This window comes from Cervus elaphus, chromosome 20 (genome assembly GCF_910594005.1).
Source record: "Cervus elaphus chromosome 20, mCerEla1.1, whole genome shotgun sequence".
NCBI lineage: Eukaryota > Metazoa > Chordata > Mammalia > Artiodactyla > Cervidae > Cervus > Cervus elaphus.
In genome coordinates, this window is record NC_057834.1 from 133,065,234 (window position 1) to 133,083,255 (window position 18,022).

An 18,022-nucleotide genomic window follows, 5' to 3' on the forward strand; every position below is an offset into this window, starting at 1 on the left:
AAAGAAATGATCTGTTGTTTCTTTCCACAGTTTCCTGACTACTTGCCCTGTTCAGTGATGCTGCAGCCAGCTCCGCAAGATGTGGGCAAGGTTGGTTCCAGAATGAATCCCAGGGATTCATTCATTCCTTCAAAGGATTTTTTAAAATAGCCTCTTTTTTTCTTTTAAACAGTCTGTTTTATTTATTTATTCTTTAATTTTAAATGTTTTATTTTGTTTGAGGTATAGCCAATTAACAAGCAAGGGTGTAATACTTTAGCCTTTTACTGTGGAAGAGTTCAGACTTACCCAAAAGTAGAGAGAACGTATAATGAGCCTATCACTTGCCTTGAGCATTTCCTAACCATGAGCAGCCCTGTGAGTGAAACAGATGGTCTCTCTCCTTCCTGAGAAAGCTTGTTAGCTGGTCTAGGAGCACACATAGGAGCTGGCCAATATCAATAGAGAGAAGCGCTAAGCGTTTCATAAGGAAGGAACAGCACGTGCCCCAGGTGGACAGGTGGGAGAGCTTGGCTTGGGCGGGAAGCGCCATGGGGTGGGCGTGGAGCGGTGCGGGCTAAGAACTCCAAGTGCTGGTGGGTACGGATGCGTATTTATTTTCAAGCCAGGTTTTAGCGTTGTTGAGATTCCACAGTTTCACAGGACCAGTAGGACTGTGACTGACATGCTATTGTCAGCCTGCGGGGAGCTAGTTGGTGGAGGGCCCAGCCTCACAGTGATGCCCCCATCCCCACCCCCTCGTGTTAACACAAGAGAGAAGGAGGTTAACTGGGGGGGCGGGCAGGGGACCATGCTGGGGCCAGGTGGGGGGCAGGCAGAGGGGCTGGCAGATGCATTTGTTCCACCCATGCAAGATTTTTTAATTTTGTTGATTTAAAATTCAGGAGCCTTTGCTCCAACTTCCATTTCCAGCTTCTCTTCAGAAGTTGGGAGAGCTGCCAGTACCAGGTCCCCTGGCAGCCTGGCCACGCTTGGCTGCAGCCGCAGAGCAGTTGCCCACCGGGGTCGGGCATTGGAGCCCCAGCACGGGCGTCCGTGGACCCCCACGGGCCCTGTGAGCATTGCACCTGTCCCCCGGCTGCAGGTTGTGGACCATCAGTAACATACACGCACAGCCACTTCCGAGGACAACTGAACGAGGGGTGGGCTGGACGCCATGAGATGCGGAGGGAGGCGAGGACCAGTCAGGATGCCTGACTCACCCTCTGCAGCTGCTGGGGGGGCACGACCTGCAGGCTGGTGGCCTTTGCTGGGGCTTCGCTGGGCGCTCTCCTTGAGCTAATGCCATTATTTCATCATGAGCACACTTCCAGATCTAGTCTTTATTTTTTTAAGATTTTTTTTTTATGTGAACCATTTTTAAAGTCTTTATTGAATCTGTTACAACAGTTTTAAAATTTTTTATTTTTCAGCTGTACTAGGTCTTTGTTATGGCCTGTGGGCTTAGTTGCCCCATGGCATGTGGGATCCTAGCTCCCCAACCAGGGATTGAACCCGTACCCCCTGCAATGGAAGGCAAAGTCTTAGCCACTGGACCACCAGGGATGTCCCCAGATCTAGTCTGACTGGTGCAGCTCTGAAAAGCAAATGACTGATACAGAAAAAGAAAGTGTCATGAAACATCCCCCCGAGTGAGCTGTGACCCCATCCAGCTCCAGAAGGGAGGTGCAGACCGCAGCCCTGTCTCATCTCTTGCCCCCTTGCAGAGCTGTGGGGTCGACTTCGAGATCAAAGCATTCGCCACACACAGCACGGATATGGAAGAGGACAAAATTCCCAAGAAGTAAGAGTGTGGCTGAGGGAATAGGTGAGGGGTCTGGAGTTAAGGGGTGGGGGTAAGAAACCACCCCTCACTTTATGTTTGTGAGACGGACTCTTCCCACATGGCTGGTGTGGTGGGTTATGGAGCCTCCCCAGGTCAGGACCATCAGGAGGGACCATCTACACATGGGGTGGGTGTCCATGGCTGACCATCTAGGGGGAACGCAGAAGAAAATGACAGGAGCATTATCAACCTCGTGTAAGCTCCTGAAAGCCTCCATCTTGAGTTTCCTTCTTCCTTTGCATTTTGTTGTGGTGGTGGTAAAATATACATAACACGAAGTTGACCATTTTAACCATTTTCAAGGGTACAGCCCAGTGGCATGAAACATAGTCATTACCTTGTATAACCACTGTACACTGTCTGCTCTCTATATATAGCATTTGGGATATGTATGATAATACATATGGGATATATATGTGATGATATATCTATCCTGAATGGTATATAAATGATGATAGCATTTGGGAAATATCCCCAAACTATCTGTATCCCAAATGCCATCATCACCCTGAACAGAAACTCTGCCCACTAAGCAATGACTCCTGTCCTCCCAGGCCCTGGTGTTCATTTTTCTTGTTCCTGAATGAGGTTTCCAACTGTGCCCTCAACACTTGCCCCCTCATACTCAGCATTCACACCTGAGGATGCTTGTATCAGATGGCAATGACAAGCTGTCACATTTGTAGAGAGTTCTGAAATGTCATGTAGGCACACATTCCCACCACAGCTGCACCTGAGAGGAGCCCGAGCCAGGGTCCTCATGGAGGGTGAGAGGGACCCTCGGAGGGCGGACAGGTCCACACCACCCGCCAGGCCCCGGCCCCCAGACCTGACCTGGCTACTGGTCCTTCTGCATCCATCAGGAGCATCCCCGAGGGACCCCAGCCTGGGGATGAGGTGGGGGGTGGTGGGGCGACCTGGTGGGCCGTCCCGAGGAGGCCCAGGTGCTGATCCCGGGACCGTCCGTGACGTCTCGTCCGCAGGAGCTCCGTGCGTTTGCTGATCCGGAAGGTACAGCACGCGCCACGCGAGATGGGTCCCCAGCCCCGAGCCGAGGCCTCCTGGCAGTTCTTCATGTCAGACAAGCCCCTGCGCCTCGCCGTCTCACTCAGCAAAGAGGTGACTGCGGAGCCGGCCTGCAAGGAGCCCACCCAGGCCCTCATCTGGGGGTGGGCTGCGGGCAGTCTTGGGTATAGTGGTAAACACCAACCTATGACGATGACTGGACTTTTTCGTAACTTGATGTCAGTGAAGGTGACCCTTAGAATAGGGCCAAACTGGCCTGCATTTTACTCATCGTGGGTCCCAGCAATGTGGGGGAGGTTTGCCCTCCCATCTCTGCCCCAGGGGGCCTCTTAGTGCGGCGTCAATGGGTGTTACAAATTGTTTGCTTCCCTCAAACTGAAATTGGGCAGTAATGGTAAGGGGGTGGCTGTGTCACGTGTGAATGTCATGGCCAAGAAAGGTGAAGGACCGCTGGCTAGGGCTGTCTCTGGTCCCTCTGGTCAACAAGAGTCACACACACATTGACACAAGCCCGGCAGACCGTATGTGTGCACGTGTGTGTGCATGTCTGTGTACATGTGTGTTCACACGCACGTGCACATGTGTGTGTATGTGTTTGTACACACATGTGTTGTGCGTGTGTATGTGTGCACGCTTCTATGCATGTGTGTGCATTGCGTGTATGTGTACAGGCGTGTGTGTGTGTGTGTGTGTGCAACAACATGCCCATCTGGTATAGCACCGAGTCGCCACTGGATGAGCTCCACCTCTGCCTCCCACCACATTCTCCTCTCTTTTCACTCATTCTGCCCCAAATAACTTCATGATCCCACTCAAGAGCCCCGGGGCCTGCTCTGTGTGACTCTCGGGACTCGGGCGTTGTGGCCAGAGCCCACATCATTGCCTCAGGCTCCCACACACAGGGCAGAACCTGCACCAGACATATCCCCACAGGAGCCACGATGCCCTCACCTTGTCTTCCTCGAAAGCATGGGAATTCAGCCACTTTGCCTCCAGTTAAAGGACTGGGATGAATTTAGAAAGACATGACCAGGTTTTCTTTCCCTTTTCTGCCCCATCTGCTAACTTCTTCAGATCTATTACCACGGGGAGCCCATTCCTGTGACCGTGACCGTGACCAACAGCACAGAGAAGACAGTGAAGAAGATTAAAGTGCTAGGTAGGACCTTCTGCTCCAAGCTGGATGGCAGAGCCTTCCAAGTCCCCAGTGGCCAAGTTTCCTGGGGTCTCTCCTCTGGTCTCTCAGGCCCTCCTGGGTCCTTGGAACTTCCCGTTTGTCTCTATTGTCAGGGCAGCAGGACCTTAGAGGCAGAGGTCCCTTTAGTGTCCTCTCTGTAGCCTCCTGCCCAGCTTAGAGCCATCTTCCATCCTGGAACAACTTCCCCCACAGGACATCTTCCTGTCCTTCCTTGTCCTGCCTTCCTGGAGGGTCCAGGTCCGGTGAGGGGGAGGGGTTTCCTTTCTGCACAGAGCAGTGGGGGGGACCTGGCCTGGGAACCCTGGGGTCCCTTGTGGGCTTGTGCTGTGCACATCATCTCAGAATTCAGTGGGCAGTCACAGCAGGGCTTCCTGGTCTACCTTCCTGGATTTTTTTTTTTTTTTTTTTTTGTGATCTATTGATTGAGCGCCCTGGACATGCTTTGTAAATGGTCATCCCCACTCTCACTGCTGCTGTTGTGTTGCCATGTGATGGCCCAGCCTTCCATATATTCAGGAAAGGGGCCTCTGACATACTGGTCCCACTGGTCCAGCACACTGCCTCAGGTCAAAGGGCGTCAAAGTGAGCGGGGATGCTCCCAGATCTTGGTCTCATGTGGGTGACGTGGAAAGACGTGATAGAATGACCTGGAAGGGAGACCTGTCCGTTCACATCGTCCCTCAGGCCCTTGATGACTGAGACAGAGTTAGGGTGACCAACTGTCCTGGGTTAACCAGGATCAAGGACCAAAGACCTGTCCGTTCACATCTCCCTCAGGCCCTTGATGACTGAGACAGAGTTAGGGTGACCAACTGTCCTGGGTTAACCAGGATCAAGGATCAAAGGCCAGTCCCAGGCAGACCAGGACAGTTGGTCACCTAAGTGTCATCCACTACGTTCCTCTCTCCCTCTTGTCCATCATAGATAAGGCTCAGGAATCAGATGCACTTATACTGAAATATTCTAAATTTTTCTTAATGCTAATATACATGTTTACATTAAGGTTTTGTTTTTATGTGAGTTCAGTTTCTATGCCTTTAAGTCTCTGTAGGACCTGGTGTGATTTATTTAGTATGTTGTATGTAGTGTTCCATATGGTATTTCACAAAGCAGCAGGACGGAGAAAGTATCATTTGATAATTATTTTTTAAGTTGTTTTTCAAAATTTTATGAATCCAAACATCCAAACCACTAATGTTTGAAAGAAACTGTTGAATTTCTGAAGGCAGACATTGAGAACTTTATATAGGCCAAGCGCTGTGTTGACCAGTTCACACAAATTATTTCTTTTGATTCTCAAATTTGATTTTAATGGAAATTAAAAATCATCTTTTTGAGGGCTTCCCTGGTGGGCCAGGAAGCTCCATGCTTCCACAGCAGGAGATGTGGGTTCAATCCCTGGTTGGAGAAATTATTCATGCTACAAGATGCAGCCAAAAAAAAATAAATAAATATCACCTTTTTAAATTATCACAATAACTGTATAAGTTAGATGCGATTATCACCCCCATTTTGCTGATGGTGAAATTGAGGCTCGGGGAAGTTCAGTAACTACCCCACCGCTGATGGCTAGGCAGGGATTTGAGCCCAGGTAGTCTGGCCCCAGAGCCCACCTTCTTATCCACTACACCACACCCACAGATCAATCGTGTGCTACATGATTCTCCAGGCAAGAATACTGGAGTGGGTTGCCATGCCCTCCTCCAGGGGATCTTTCTGACCCAGGGATGGAACCCGCCTCTCTTATGTCTCCTGCATTGGCAGGCAGGGTCTTTACCACTAGCGTCACTTGGGAAGCCTGGCCTGAGGCCAGAACAGGAATCTCAGCCTTAAAGCTGAGCCTGAGAGGTGCACTCAGATGGCCATTAGAGAGGGAAGGCCAACCATGTGCCCCGGGAGGCGGTGTGCAGGACCCCGCACCGAGTCAGCCTACCCTGACCTCCCTTTGCAGTGGAACAAGTGGCCAACGTGGTTCTCTACTCGAGTGATTATTACATCAAGCCGGTGGCTGCGGAGGAAACACAGTGAGTAGCGGGTTGGGTTTCTATTTCCTGGGCGGTTCCGGCTTCTTTGTCAAGTTCCCCTTTTCGGTCATTGCTGCAGAAGGAAGTAGAGCGGTCAGCCAGCTCCCCAGCTTGCCACGTCCTTCCCCTTTTCTCACTTCAAGGGCTGCAAAGTCACAAGAGTTCTGAGAGCTGGGTCCAGCTAGGAAATGATGGGGAGGAGAAAAATGAAGCCTGAACCATTACAGCAGGAAGGGCTAGAGCCTTCTATTGATCCTTAAATAAGTGGGTAGGAATCTGATACTGTTTCTGACCCCCAGAGCAGATCATCAAATAACCTGTCAGCCCACATGAGGGTTCTCTATCTTTTGATCATCTCCACAATTTGAAAATCTGGTACCCATGACGAGGAGATTAGAATGCTATCTCAGTACTCTGCCACTTGTCATGAGTGACTTTTCCCCCTCCATTAGAATAAAAATCAAATGGAAAACAAACCAACAATAAAACCCAAACGAGAACGCTGCGATGGCTTCTTCACGGTGCAGCAAGAGACCTGACCGGTTTTACTTTGAGCTAGGCACTCAGGTTCATTTAACGCACAGCTTTTGGGGGTTACCAACCCTCCACCCAGGAAGGATCATTTGGGAAGGTGTTTTCCTGTTTTCCAAGCCCCATTGTACGACAAAAATACTCTCATCGTTGGAGGAAGGCGGTGGGGTGAGGAAAGACAGCCGATTCAGCAAGAAAACATTACATAATATTTAAAAGGCCACTTCAGGATAAACTGTTACTTAAAGCAGAACCTGGCCTGAGTTTACATCTCAGGGGAGAGAGGCAGGAAATGAACCACTGACTGCCTCCACGGGGCCAAGCCTGGGGTCAGTTCTACTTTCAGACTGCATCCTTGCCCATACCGGTGCCTGGGAGTCTTCCTGGCTCACCTGTTGGCATGTGCCCAACAATGATAGGAGGAAATGGTCCCCAGCTGAGGTTTCCCCTAATATACCCCATTATCTGGTCCTATTTTTAGCTCGTTTTACATCAGAGTCCTAGAAAACTGGACACCATCCTCGGTGTCCAAAAATGTGGGAGTGAAAGTGAGGCTTTGGGGGCTCTGGTGGGCAGGCCACCTGGGAACCAGGTCAGCCCTGATGCCCAAGCTGTTACCCACCATCCAGTCCCAGATCCCAAAGGTGCTGGGAAGTGGCCAGGTGGGGCTTTGATCCAGGGTCTTGAAAGAGGCCGTCGGCCAGGGTGCAGCAGGACAGGCCATGGTCGAAGGCCAGCCCGGGGGCCCCTTCCTACTGCAGTTACCTTGACAAGGCAATTTCTGCTTCTGTCACTCTGCTGCCCAAACCAAGCTTTTTAAGAGAAGATTCCCCCTGGGTCCCAAAGGCAAGGATGTGGGCCACCTTGTCTCAAGCAGGATTCTGTAAAGGTTGTGCCCAGGAGCCTCCTGTGTGCACTTGGAGGCCGGAGAAGCCACAGCCGCCTTCAACTCCCCAGGGAGATTGAGGAGGCTGGCAATGGGGCTCCCCATGTGTCTGGGGGCAGGCCGAGGAAAGGCCCGAGGCTGGCTCCCGGGCAGGGCTTCCAGAGCCCTGCCTTCTGGCCGGGGACAAGGATGAAGGTTATGCCAGGAACATGGCTAGAGCCCGCCTGGGCTCTGCGATCAGAGAGCCTGTGAGGCTGCACAGTGGCTGTTGGCACAGGCCTGGGGGCAGCCCGTGGGCAAGTGGCAGAGCTGATTCTCCAGCCTCAGACACTGCTTCGTGAGCCAGGGACGCTGCCCCACTTGGGGAAGCCACGCTGCTGTGCCCTCTGCTGCACCCAGGCACACTGTTTGGCAGGAGGTCCCTGTGTCTATCGGATGCTGGGGAGGCCCCACCCGGCTGGTGATGGAGGCAATCTGGGGGAGAAAAAGCCTGTGCTGCTCTGAACCCCAAACAGCCCAGTCTGTCCAGCTCATGTGGGGGACTCCCTGGGTACACATTGAGCCTCCTGACACGGACGACGCCCAGCCTGGGCTTGCAGTTGGCCCTGACCGGTCACCCTGCAGCCCATCATGTGCTTCACGGAGTCTCAGGAGGAAACTGGGTGTGGTCCCTGGTCCTTGGGCCAGTCGGTCTCACTTCACCCCACAGAACATTCCAGAAATTCAGCCATGGGAGCAGGCTGAGAAATGCTCCAGTGTTGCTGCCAGCCTGTTGTGAGACGTCACTGATGCTCTCCTCCTTCTAATAAGACATGCACAGCCCCTCCGGGCTCTTTCCCACGAGTTGTGGGGAACCTGGCTTCTGGGAACTGCGTGAGCATAGAGAAGGTCTCCTGGGGGCCGCGGTGGCCGTAAGAGCAGCTGACTAAATCTGCCGTGTTTCTTCCTACAGGGAAAAAGTGCCACCAAACAGCTCGCTGACCAAGACGCTGACGCTGGTGCCCTTGCTGGCCAACAACCGCGAGAGAAGGGGCATCGCCCTGGACGGGAAGATCAAGCATGAGGACACGAACCTGGCCTCCAGCACCATGTGAGACCCCGAGACTCAGTGCTGGCGGGGTTGAGGGAAGGGGTCTGGGTCTTCTCGTCCCAGTCCTGTGCTCATGGCTGGCACACGGCGTGGTGGCCGGCGGTGCAAAGCCAATGCTCAGTGGCCCGAGCAGGGACCCTCTCGCCCGCGCCTGTTATGACGTAGCGACTACAGCTCTGGGCTCTGGAGACAGCCTTGTGCCAAAGCCCTGCTCCCTTGCTGACCGTCTGGGCCACCCCAGCCTGACAACATCAGCTGTCTGAGTGAGGACCTCAGTTTCCCCATCCGTAGGGTATGAGAGCTGACACAGATTATGGGAGACAGGCCACATCAAATGTGGGGCCGGGCACACAGTAAGTGCTCCAGAAAAGTCAGCTCGTACCTCTAAGAAATAGCATCAGCTAGCATTGAACTGAGTACCTCACGAAGGATGGAAACATCATTTATTCATTTCCATCTGGAAAGGTAAGGAACAGGAGGTCCTGAGGGCTACGGACGTCAGCTCGGTTTAAATGAAACTAAGCACTGATCTGCTGACCCAACTCAGAATGTTGGGCTGAACTGAGGCAATGGATCCAGTAAAAAACTAGATCGAAGCTTCTAAGTCAAATACCCCTGCCACTCCTCACCGTCCTCTGGGGCTTCTGTTCCTGGGAGCACGTGTGCTGAAGAGCCCTGAGGATCGGGGGTAGGAGCTGTCACCAGGCTCGGGGCTCACTGCCAGCTCCCCATTCTGTGTAACCGCCCCCCCAACCCCACCATCCTGTGTGACCCACGGTCCCAGTGATCGCCTCCAGGTGATGCTGTCAGGAAAAGCTCTGAGATGAACAGTTGGGGCAGTGAACACCAGGCAGAAAGCAGGATCATGGGAGCCAAAGGGTTTCTGAGGACGATTTGCCAGCTGGCGTGTTAGATTCTAAGCATGTCTGTGATGCTCTGGGAGATGGGCAAACAGGGAGACAACACTCTAGATCCAGGAACTCAAGGGTGAAGGAATCACAAAGTTCAAAATGACATGTGTGTTTGTAAAGATCTTCCGTCGTTCATGGATTATTATATAAACACGCCCATCTCTCCATGCTTTCTTTGGTGAAAAAGGTGAATTTCTACTCATTTCATGGATGAGGAAATTGAGGTTTCACCAGATGAGAGGCTCAGCCAAGGTCATCTGGTCAGTCAATGGTAAAGCAAAGCTCACCCCTAGTCCCCAGCCTCAAGCTGATGCTTTCAAATTGTGGTACTGTGGAGAAGACTCTTGAGAGTCCCTTGGACTGCAAGGAGATCAAACCAGTCCATCCTAACGGAAATCAGTCCTGAATATTCATTGGAAGGACTGATGCTGAAGCTCCAATACTTTGGCGACCTGATGAGAAGAGCCGACTCATTGGAAAAGACTCTGTTGCTGGGAAAGAGTGAGGGCAGGAGGAGAAGGGGGTCACCAAGGATGAGATGGTTGGATGGTGTCATGGACTCAACTGACGTGAAAGTGAAAGTTGTTCAGTTATGTCCGACTCTTTGCAACCCCATGGACTGTACAGTTAGTGGAATTCTTCAGGCCAGAATACTGGAGTGGGTAGCGTTTCCCTTCTCCAGGGGATCTTCCCAACCCAGGGATCGAACCCAGGTCTCCCGCATTGCAGGTGGATTCTTTACCAGCTGAGCCACCAGGAAAGCCCAAGAATACTGGAGTGGGTAGCCTATCCCTTCTTCAGCAGATCTTCTCGACCCAGGAATCGAACTGGGTCTCCTGCATTGCAGGCGGATTCTTCACCTGCTCTTTAACTGAGCTCCCTGGGAAGCCCATGAGTTTGAGCAAACTCCAGGAGATAGCGAAGGACAGGGAAGCCTAGCATGCTGCAGTCCATGGGGTTGCAAAGAGTCGGATACAACTTAGTGACTGAATGACAACAAATCCCCATCCACCCAGTGCCTTCCAGCGCCCCAGACAGTGAGGACACAGCAAAACACAGATGACCTGGTCTCTTGGAGAGGGTGGTCCCCCACCTGGGGAGCCTAAGGAGAAGGGTTGATCCATCTAGTCTCTGCTTCCTACTGCTCCTCTGCATTCTTCTGTTTTTCTTCTCTGTTTGAACAGCGTAAAGGAGGGAATAGACAAGACCGTCATGGGGATCCTGGTATCATACCAGATCAAGGTGAAGCTCACAGTGTCAGGGTGAGTGTCCACGCCCCAACGTGCCGCCTGCTCTGTCTGGCTGTCAGCCATCTGAATGGTTTTGTTCCCGAGTGATTGGGAGACAGAAAGCAAGAAAGGTCCACAAATTCTGCCAGTTACATGGTAGGGTTTGAGAAAGACTCTATTTGTCTAGTTTCACAATTCTGCCTGATGTAACATTACAGAGAAAAAGGTAGAAAAGCAGACTGCAAAACACGTACACTATACCCGGCAAGAATGGGTGTGCATGTGGTCACCTGTGGAAGTTGATCTAAAAAAAGAGAAGGCCTTTGACTGTTCTTCAGAAAAGCATCAGTTCAGTTCAGTTCATTTGTCACTCAGTTGTATCCGACTCTTTGCGACCCCATGGACTGTAGCACGCCGGGCTTCCCTGTCCATCACCAACTCCCAGACCTTGCTCAAACTCATGTCCATTGAATCGATGATGCCATCCCACCATCTCATCTTTTGTCATCCCCTTCTCTTCCTGCCTTCAATCTTTTCCAGCACAGGGTCTTTTTCAATGAGTCAGTTCTTCACATCAGGTGGCCAAAGTTTGGAGCTTCAGCTTCAGCATCAGTCCTTCCAATGAACATTCAGGACTGATTTCCTTTAGGAGGGACTGGTTGGATCTCCTTGCAGTCCAAGGGACTCTCAAAAGTCTTCTCCAACACCACAGTTCAAAAACATCAATTCTTCAGCACTCAGCTTTCTTTATAGTCCAACTCTCACATCCATACATGACTACTAGAAAAGCTGTAGCCTTGACTAGACGGACCTTTGTTGGCAAAGTAATGTCTCTGCTTTTTAATTTGCTGTCTAGGTTGGTCATAGCTTTTCTTCCAAGGAGCAAGTGTCTTTTAATTTCAAGGCTGCAGTCACCATCTGCAGTGATTTTGGAGCACAAGAAAATAAAGTCTGTCACTGTTTCCATTGTTTCCCCTTCTCCTTGCCATGGAGTGATGGAATCGGATGCCATGATCTTAGTTTCTTGAATGTTGAGTTTTAAGCCAGCTTTTTCACTCTACTCTCTCACTTTCAAACAGAGCTCTTTAGTTCTTTGCTTTCTGCCATAAGGGTGGTGTCATCTGCATATCTGAGGTTATTGGGCACTCTTGATTCCAACTTATGCTTCATCTAGCCTGGCATTTTGTATGATGTACTCTGCATATAAGTTAAATAAGCAGGGTGACAGTATACGGCCGTTACATACTCCTTTCCCAATTTGGAACCAGTCTGTTGTTCCATGTCCGGTTCTAACTGTTGCTTCTTGACCTGCATACAGATTTTTTAGGAGTCAGGTAAGGTGGTCTGGTATTCCCAACTCTTAAAAAATTTTCCACAGTTTGTTGTGATCTCCCCAGTCAAAGGGTTTGGTGTTATCAATAAAGCAGAAGTAGATGTTTTTCTGGAACTCTTGCTTTTTCTATGATCCAATGGATGTTGGCAGTTTGATGTCTGGTTCCTCTGCCTTTTCTAAATCCAGCTTGAACATCTGGAACTTCATGGTTCATGTACTGTTGAAGCCTGGCTTGGAGAATTTTGAGCATTACTTTGCTAGCATGTTAGATGAATGCAATTGTGCAGTAGTTTGAAGATTCTTTGGCATTGCCCTTCTTTGGGATTGGAATGAAAACTGACCTTTTCCAGTCTTGTGGCCACTGCTGAGTCTTCCAGATTTGCTGGCATATTGACTACAGCACTTTCACAGCATCATCTTTTAAGATTTAAAATAGCTCAACTAGAGTTCCATTACCTCCACTAGCTTTGTTCATAGTGATGCTTCCTGAGGCCCACTTGACTTCGCATTCCAGGATGTCTGGCTCTAGGTGAGTGATCACACCATCATGGTTATCTGGGTCATGAAGATCTTTTTTGTACAGTACTTCTGTGTATTCTTGCCATCTCTTCTTAATAGCTTCTGCTTCTGTTAGGCCCATGCCATTTCTGTCTTTTATTGTGCCCATCTTTGCATAAAATGTTCCCTTGGTATCTCTAATATTCTTGAAGAGATCTCTAGTTCTCTTCAGAAAAGCATGGTAGCTGGGAAATGAATTCACAATGCATCTCAGAAGGCTCCATCCATAATGGGGAGGGCTTCCCCGCCCCCCCCCCAAAGCCATTACAGGACTGGGGAGTCTCCTTTTCACACTAGAGCACAGATATCTCATAGTTCTGAGGAAATGGTTTTCCATCTTTTTTTGAATTCAATTTCTTTACATTAAAAAATCTCATCAAGGGACTTCCCTGGTGGTCCTGTGATTAAAATTGTGTGCTTCCAACTCAATGGGTGTGGTTCAATTCCTAGTTGGGGAACTAAGATCCCATATGCCACATGGCATGGTAATAAAAAGAAAGAAATCTCATCGAAAGGGAAAAACTCGACTTCTCATTTTCCTTTTCAAGTTCCATTGTCAAAGGCTCTGGCCTTTTACCTTAATGAGTCCTGGATAGTTCAGTCATCAAGGCAAATCTATGTGTATGTTACATAAGTCTCAGTGGACGAAGAGTTCCCCAAATTTTGGTTGGGACCACAAAGTAGAACATGTGTTGATTTTGCAGATTTTGTTAATATAGCATTGTAGTTGTCCTGTTTTACAAAGCGAATAGTGTTGAGACTTCCCTGGAAGTCCGGTGGTTAAGACTCTGTGCTTCCAACGCCAGGGACGCAGGTTTGATTCCTGGCTATGAAATTAAGATCCAAAATGCCCTGCAGCAAGGACAAGATATATATATATATATATATATATATATATATATATACACACAAAAATATATATATATACACACACACACACATATAGATATAGCATCTGTATCTATATCTATAAAGTGTATAGTGCTTTCTTTCACTTTTTCTGAGAGGATCTAAAACAAGAGTCGAATGTAGCAGTCAAGGTAAGCATTTAGCAGGTATTTCATGGTGACCTTTGTGGCCACGAGAGAAATTCTGGACCGGGGTTTATTCTTGAACTTTAGGGCTTAAACCTAAGTGATTCCTCTTTTTAACTAATCCACTTGAGAAAGACATGAAGCCACAAGCAGAGAGGAATAGTGGAGTGCACCGTGAGGAGCGAAAAAGTCCTGAAAGCCGTGGGTGATGAAGGAGCCGAGGGGGACGCGTCCACTTCTGAATAACAGCAGGGAGGGTTGTGTTACCACCGTGGACGGTCACCACAGCCCTGTTTGTGTTTTTGTTTCCTAGCCTTCTTGGAGAGCTCACCTCCAGGTAAGCCTCATCACCTTCCTTCTCTGCTGGATTCCAGGGTATGAAGGGGACAAACCTGGGGTTTAAAACAGGACAGTGTCCTGCTCAGTGATGATGGGAAACTTGCCCGCTCACACCGTGCAAACCCTGACTGATGGGGTGAGGCTGGGATGTTTCGTGGAGACAGTAGCTGGGTCTGGCCCTGGATGAAGACACGCACATGGACACACCCTCAGAAAACAGGCACACTCCATGCAGTTGCCTCTGTGTGTACACACGTGTGTTCAGGGGTGAAATATACATAACGCAGAGTCTACCGTTTTAACCATTTAAACCTGTACAGTTTAGGAACTTCCCTGGTGGGCCAGTGGTTAAGACTGTGTGCTTCCAATGCAGGGGGCACAGGTTTGATTCCTGGTCGGAAAACTAAGACTCACCTGCTGCTTGATGCAAACAAACAAAACAAACAGTACGGTTCAGAGGCATCAAGGACACTCACAATGTTGTATGACTCTCACCAATTCTAGCTCTTGTACCCTGTGTCCCGAAAGGAAACCCTGTACCTGCTGAGCCATCTCTCCTACTCTCCCCACTCCTCGGCAACTGCTCATCTACCTCCTAACTCTGTAGATTCGCCTCATCTGGACATTTTATGTGAACGGAATCAGGCAATATTTGTCCCCTCGTGACTGGCTTCCTCACCCGGCATGTTTGCAGTGTCAGTGTTGTAACATGTCAGTACTTCTTTCCTGTTGATGGCTGAGATTCGGTCCACGGTATGAGTGGGCCACATTTTGTTTATCCATTCATCGGCGGGTGGACATTTGGGCTGTTTCCAGCTTTGGGCTTTTGTGAATAGTGACAGCAGACTTTTAAATCAGGCATCCAGAGGCAGCAGGTAAGACACGTTTGAGGCAGGTGCTGACCTTATATATTCCGTCACCGACTCCTGTCACCCCCCACTCCCATGGAGCCCAGGGCAACTTCTCTCCTAGACCCTGGCCACATGGGGATACATCAAGAGCACCTTATCAACAAATGAGATTTGACCAAAGCAGTGACCCCAGGGTGGGAGGCGGTAGGTCTTGGGTGAAACAGGGAGTAATCCTTGTCCCCCCTGACCCCCCGACCCCTTTCCATTCTTCCTGTGTCCAGATTTTCCTTCTGCCCCTTCCTGACTCCCTGCCCTCCTTTTCCTGTATAAATTCCAAGCCGCCTCAAAGTCCTGTAGCTTCTGGAATTGGCTGGACTCTGCTCATCCCAAGGGACTGCTCTCCACAGACCCAGGTCTCCAGCATTGCAGACAGATTCTTTACCTTCTGAGCCACCAGGGGGGCCCAGGTGGCACTAGTGGTAAAGAAATCGTCTGTCAATGCAAGAGACATACGTTCGATCCCCGGGTTGGGAAGATCCCCTGGAGAAGGGCATGGCAACCCACCCCAGTATTCTTGCCTGGAGAATCCCATGGACAGAGGAGCCTGGGGAGGCTACAGTCCACAGGGTCTCAAAGAGTCAGACAGAACTGAACTGACTTAGCATACACTATGTCCCTGGACGTCCCGCTACTTAGCATGTCCCTGAAACTAATAACCAGGAGGAAGGGAGACCCCAAAATCCTGGCTGCCTCAGCCTCGTGCAAGTGGAGTTTCCGGAACACATCTCAGGGAATACATTTAAAGATTCGTTCCTGACCACTTCCTGATTTCTGGTTTGTTTTGTTGTGGACCTCGCTGAGTCCTCCTTCAGCTGGGGCCTGGGGATCTTTCTCGAAGTTCTGCAGCCACAGTGCTCAGCTGTGCATTTACAGCCATGAGCATCCTGACCGCTCTGCCTCCTTTGTTTCCAGTGAAGTGGCCACCGAGGTGCCGTTCCGCCTCATGCACCCTCAGCCAGAGGACCCAGGTCAGTCACGCCTTGTCTTGGCTTTCTCTAGTCCTACACCACCCTCGGGTTTCTTACTTAGTCACTGCTAGTTCTTCCTTGACCGCGTCTCTGGGCACGGAGGGGGCCAGGCATCCAAGGTTGCAGGCCACATTCAAGTGCCCCGGGCCCTCCCAGAAACCAGGGCTCAGCGACTATGTCAGGGGGCTTGGCCAGTGGTCCAGGCGGTTTGTCCAGCTCCAGTGAGTGCCCGGAGGATGTAGCATCCTTGCTTGGATGCGGGCTATCTTGTTAGGTTTTGTTAGGAATGATTTAAGAGCAGGCACTTTGCTGTAAATAAGCTTGGATTGAGACTTGAAGAAAATTCGGGCGAAAGATAAATTTGACAGCCTGATGCTTTTGCATTTCATTTGGGAGCATTAATAGGAATTTAGAAGGTGAGTGTTTCTGAGAGTGGCAGCTGTGATGAGAATACAGAAGTTACTAGAAAAGAGGATCAGGCTGGGATCCTAACGCCTGGGCTCCTTTGAATTGTCAGTCCATTGGCTCTTGTATGGGTGTTAAAAATAAATAAAGCCATGGTTGTACAGCTCTGTGAGCAAGCTAAAAACCAGAGGGCTTCAGCTGTAAAGCTGTGCATGTAAATAGGTGAATTGTATGATACGTGAATTGGACTTCTCCGGTGGCTCAGACGGTAAAGAGTCTGCCTGCAATGCAGGAGACTCAGGTTTGATCCTTGGGTCGGGAAGGTCCCCTGGAGAAGAAAATGGCAACCCATTCCAGTATTCTTGCGCGGAGAATTCCATGGACAGAGGAGCCTGGTGGGCTACAGTCCAAGGGGTCACAAAGAGTCGGATACAACTGAGTGACTAAGCATAGCACAGCTTTTTTGAAAGGGATAAATGAAGCAGCAAAATTAATATGGATGCAATCTCAGAAATCCTGAGGAAAATTCTGCACTGTGTGTTAAGGTGGCTTAGTTGGCAGGAAAGAAAAATGGACATGTCTAGATGAGAACCCTCCAGAGTTACAGTAATTAAGAACATTTTAAGTAAAAGTGGTGTAAACAAGCAGGGTTTATTTTTCTTATATTTTATAAAAAGCCTTTCTACACTGATAATGAGACAGCATTTAAACATCAGAATGAGCCCCCGTATTCATTTTGGCTTTGTCTCAAAACTATTTTGTCTCAAAGTATGTCTTCCGAATATTTTGGATTCAAATACTCAATGTGCTTTGCCAAAAACTTCCCTTGGGGGAAAAACACACAGCCTAACCGTATTTTTATTATTATTATTATTCATTTATGCTTGTGTCATTAAAGCACTATTTTAAACTGTGAGGTTGTGATGCAGTCTGGTCCCTTTCAAGGACATTTTAAAAGGCTGTTTTAAAACTATGACTGGAGGAGATGTCATCGCTGGTGTCAGATCCTTTTCTGGCCCTGTGAACAGACTTTAGGACTTCTCTTGGGGGAAGTGGGGTTATTCCTTTCCTGGGTATGACGTCTTCATGTTCCAGTCATTATGGCCCTTACACTGAACGTATTACAACATCAAGGCTAAGACAATGATCTTTCATACTGTCAGATTTCAGGGAGAAAGAACAAATCACCCCACAGACTAGGAGTTCTCATTCCCCGAGGTTTATGCATCCCAAGTTTCATTCACAGATGCACACTCATATCTCACTAGCCTGGTCCCCGACTCCCTGAGTCTAGACGAGGAGACGCTAAACAGAGGAAGCATAAACTAGAGTTAAGAAGCCCTGCCAGGGCTAGAGGCCAAGTGATTTGTACGCAGTAAGTGCTAGAGAAATGCTACTGAGTTTTTATTGTCCTCTGTCTAGAACATTCTTACAGAATTCAGGTGTTGACTTTCTTCAAGGCTGATGGTCACACTTAGTATAATTTTATGCTCAGCACCGAGGCGGGGGTGTCCAGGATGGTTCTTGCCCAGTGTTGTTTTTGACGCATCAGCCTCTTGGTAGGTCCCCTGTGCAGTGGGGATAGGTCCCCTCACCCCCCAACAGCTAGCTGCTGGGGTGCAGGCGGTGTCAAGTCCCAGGACTCACCCCTAGAGAGTGGGACGTGGAAGCAGGACCCGGTGTACTTCCACCACATGGGAGGTGGGCCGTCAACAGCTCCCGGGGACTCTGATCTGGACAGGGTCCAAAGGACG

The 18,022-nt window shown here is 49.7% G+C and overlaps 1 protein-coding gene across 2 annotated transcripts in view; it reads left to right on the forward strand.

Moving 5' to 3' along the window:
- Positions 1 to 18,022, forward strand: part of SAG (S-antigen visual arrestin) — a 30,378-nt gene that overhangs the window by 10,548 nt on the left and 1,808 nt on the right. For both annotated transcript variants that reach the window (XM_043877035.1, XM_043877036.1), the window contains exons 5-13: positions 31 to 90; positions 1,707 to 1,783; positions 2,809 to 2,944; positions 3,926 to 4,010; positions 6,001 to 6,073; positions 8,443 to 8,580; positions 10,676 to 10,753; positions 13,959 to 13,982; positions 15,808 to 15,863. In XM_043877035.1, the coding sequence (XP_043732970.1) occupies positions 31 to 90; positions 1,707 to 1,783; positions 2,809 to 2,944; positions 3,926 to 4,010; positions 6,001 to 6,073; positions 8,443 to 8,580; positions 10,676 to 10,753; positions 13,959 to 13,982; positions 15,808 to 15,863 (727 nt within the window). The remainder of the gene's footprint in view (positions 1 to 30; positions 91 to 1,706; positions 1,784 to 2,808; positions 2,945 to 3,925; positions 4,011 to 6,000; positions 6,074 to 8,442; positions 8,581 to 10,675; positions 10,754 to 13,958; positions 13,983 to 15,807; positions 15,864 to 18,022) is intronic.